The sequence below is a fragment of the Helianthus annuus genome, chromosome 9 (assembly GCF_002127325.2).
Source record: "Helianthus annuus cultivar XRQ/B chromosome 9, HanXRQr2.0-SUNRISE, whole genome shotgun sequence".
Lineage (NCBI taxonomy): Eukaryota > Viridiplantae > Streptophyta > Magnoliopsida > Asterales > Asteraceae > Helianthus > Helianthus annuus.
In genome coordinates, this window is record NC_035441.2 from 139,317,939 (window position 1) to 139,320,013 (window position 2,075).

General features: G+C 41.9%; 1 protein-coding gene across 1 annotated transcript; it reads right to left on the bottom strand.

Moving 5' to 3' along the window:
- Window positions 1-323: 323 nt before the first annotated feature.
- LOC110887896 (protein FAR1-RELATED SEQUENCE 5-like) lies at window positions 324-1,451 on the bottom strand. The gene is made up of 2 exons (XM_022135456.2): window positions 1,080-1,451; window positions 324-992 (listed from the first exon to the last, which is right to left on the bottom strand). Exons 1-2 carry the CDS (start codon window positions 1,449-1,451, stop codon window positions 324-326), a joined length of 1,041 nt encoding a protein of 346 aa, XP_021991148.2.
- Window positions 1,452-2,075: the final 624 nt, after the last annotated feature.

The following is a 2,075-nucleotide window of genomic DNA, read 5'->3' on the forward strand; positions in this document are numbered from 1 at the left end:
TAACATGTGTTAAGCATCTTTTTTTTTATGCTGTTGTAAAATATAAACCGAAAAACAAAATTATCCATGCATATAATAATAAGATAAGCCCGTTAATAGCAAACAGAGGTCCACAAAAGTTGGGCTACAAACACAAAAGTGCCGAAAGGCCATAAAGTTTTTACAAGACTAGAAATGATACATGGGATCAAAATAGTTCCACCTTCTTACACACATAACAGAAAAGAGCAGGAGGATGTTAAAAGACTGTTACATGTGTGTAAGAAGGTCAAAATGAAGAGAGTCTCCCATTACATAGTACTAGTAAAACGACAATAAAGATTTTAATCAGAGGTGGAGGCACCAGGGGCGGTCTGCCTTTGTTGTTCAGCAACTGCCTTTGCTGCTTTCATTGCGGCCACCTTAACGCAGTTGCGTGAGTCATGGTCGTCGACATACAGACCACAACGCTTGCATAAACGAAGCTGCTTTGGACGTTTTGGTGGTTTTGCCTTTGCCTTCTCACCGGGTCCGGAAATGCGAGTATGTGTACCACATCCCTTATTGCGTACAACATCTGGATTAGCAACTTCGACTGGAATGTTGATTGGTTGCCCAACTATTTCTTCCATTTCACACTCGTTTGTTTCATTTTGAATTGTACCCAATGGTTGCTTGGAAAGCACATTGATCTTGAAATCCCGAAGTTGGGCAACCAATTTTGACAACGAATCCTCGTCGGTTCTGGCCACATCAACGCATTCAGTAACGAGGTCGAGGATTTCATTCCGCATAACGGACGGTGCGTGTGGGTTGACTCCGTATCGGCTGGAAAGTGAAAAAACCTCTTTTGGGAGGGCATCTCGGCTCCACCTATCGTTTATGTATTGGGGTGGTATCTTTGCAACATTTTTCAATCGATAGACGCAAAAGACATGGCGACACAGATATCCGATACGTGTGAAATTCCTGCATGAGCAACTGGCGGAGTGGTCTACAGTGTTATATGTAACCTGAGGAACAGAAGGAGCAAAAAAAGGCCTTTAGATCTAAGGTATGTTAGTGGAGGGGTAATAATGAACTTGCCTAACATGTGTTACCTGATAGACGTTTGTGATGTTGTTCCTTTTGTCCAAATGAGTGACGTCTATCAAAAGAGTGGTATTGCTGGACTCGGTTTGGTTTGTGATGTAGCATAAAAACTTCCCTTTAATTATCTCCTTTTGAACTTGCGCGAAAACAGCGTTTGTGTAAATGGCGAACGCGTGCTGTTCTATCGCTAAATCAGTATTGCCCTTGAACACCGTGGATGAGGTTTTGTACTCCGATACACGTTGCCGACAGCGTTGGCTGTCTACCCTATTTTCAAAGCACATCATAAATTGTACAAGGGTGTTTGCGCTTGTTGAGTTGACCTTGAAGGCAGCGTTAGAGCTTTCGCATCGTGAAGTGGTCTTCATCAAGCAACACATTGGCAGTTACCTGAAGTAGGCCGGTACCCAAAGATGTTTGATGTTTTACATGTCGTTCAACCAAGTGTGGTCTTGTAGGCCAAATGTTTCTAGGAGGTCATTCCAGCGGGACTCAAACGTTTCTGGTTTGATATAAACATTCCAAACCAACCGGTGAATGCAGGACCGAACATCAGTGTTATCAAGAACGTCCGCAGAGATCTGGTAAATTTAAGAGTTACTAACACATGTTAGATTAAACAGTTTAAAAACACATATGTCTGTGATGTTGAATAACACATGTTAAAGGCTAACAATTTAACCTAACCTTGGAGGGTAGTTTTTTCATTATATGCCACATGCATAGACGGTGGCGTGATTCGGTAAAGACCATAGGAACAGCTTGAAGCATGGATGGGTCTTGATCACTCAGCATGAGAGTTGGTTGAGTACAGTGTGCCTTCAAGAAAGCCTTAGGCAACCACACATAAGATTCAATGGACTCGGTTGATATCAAACCCGCACCAAATGTAACACATTGGAAATGATGATCCACACCCGTGAATGGCATAAAAACCATTTTGTACCTATTAATAAAAATGGATTTGAGGTTAACAAAATGTAACACTTTTTTGGTTAGGTTTG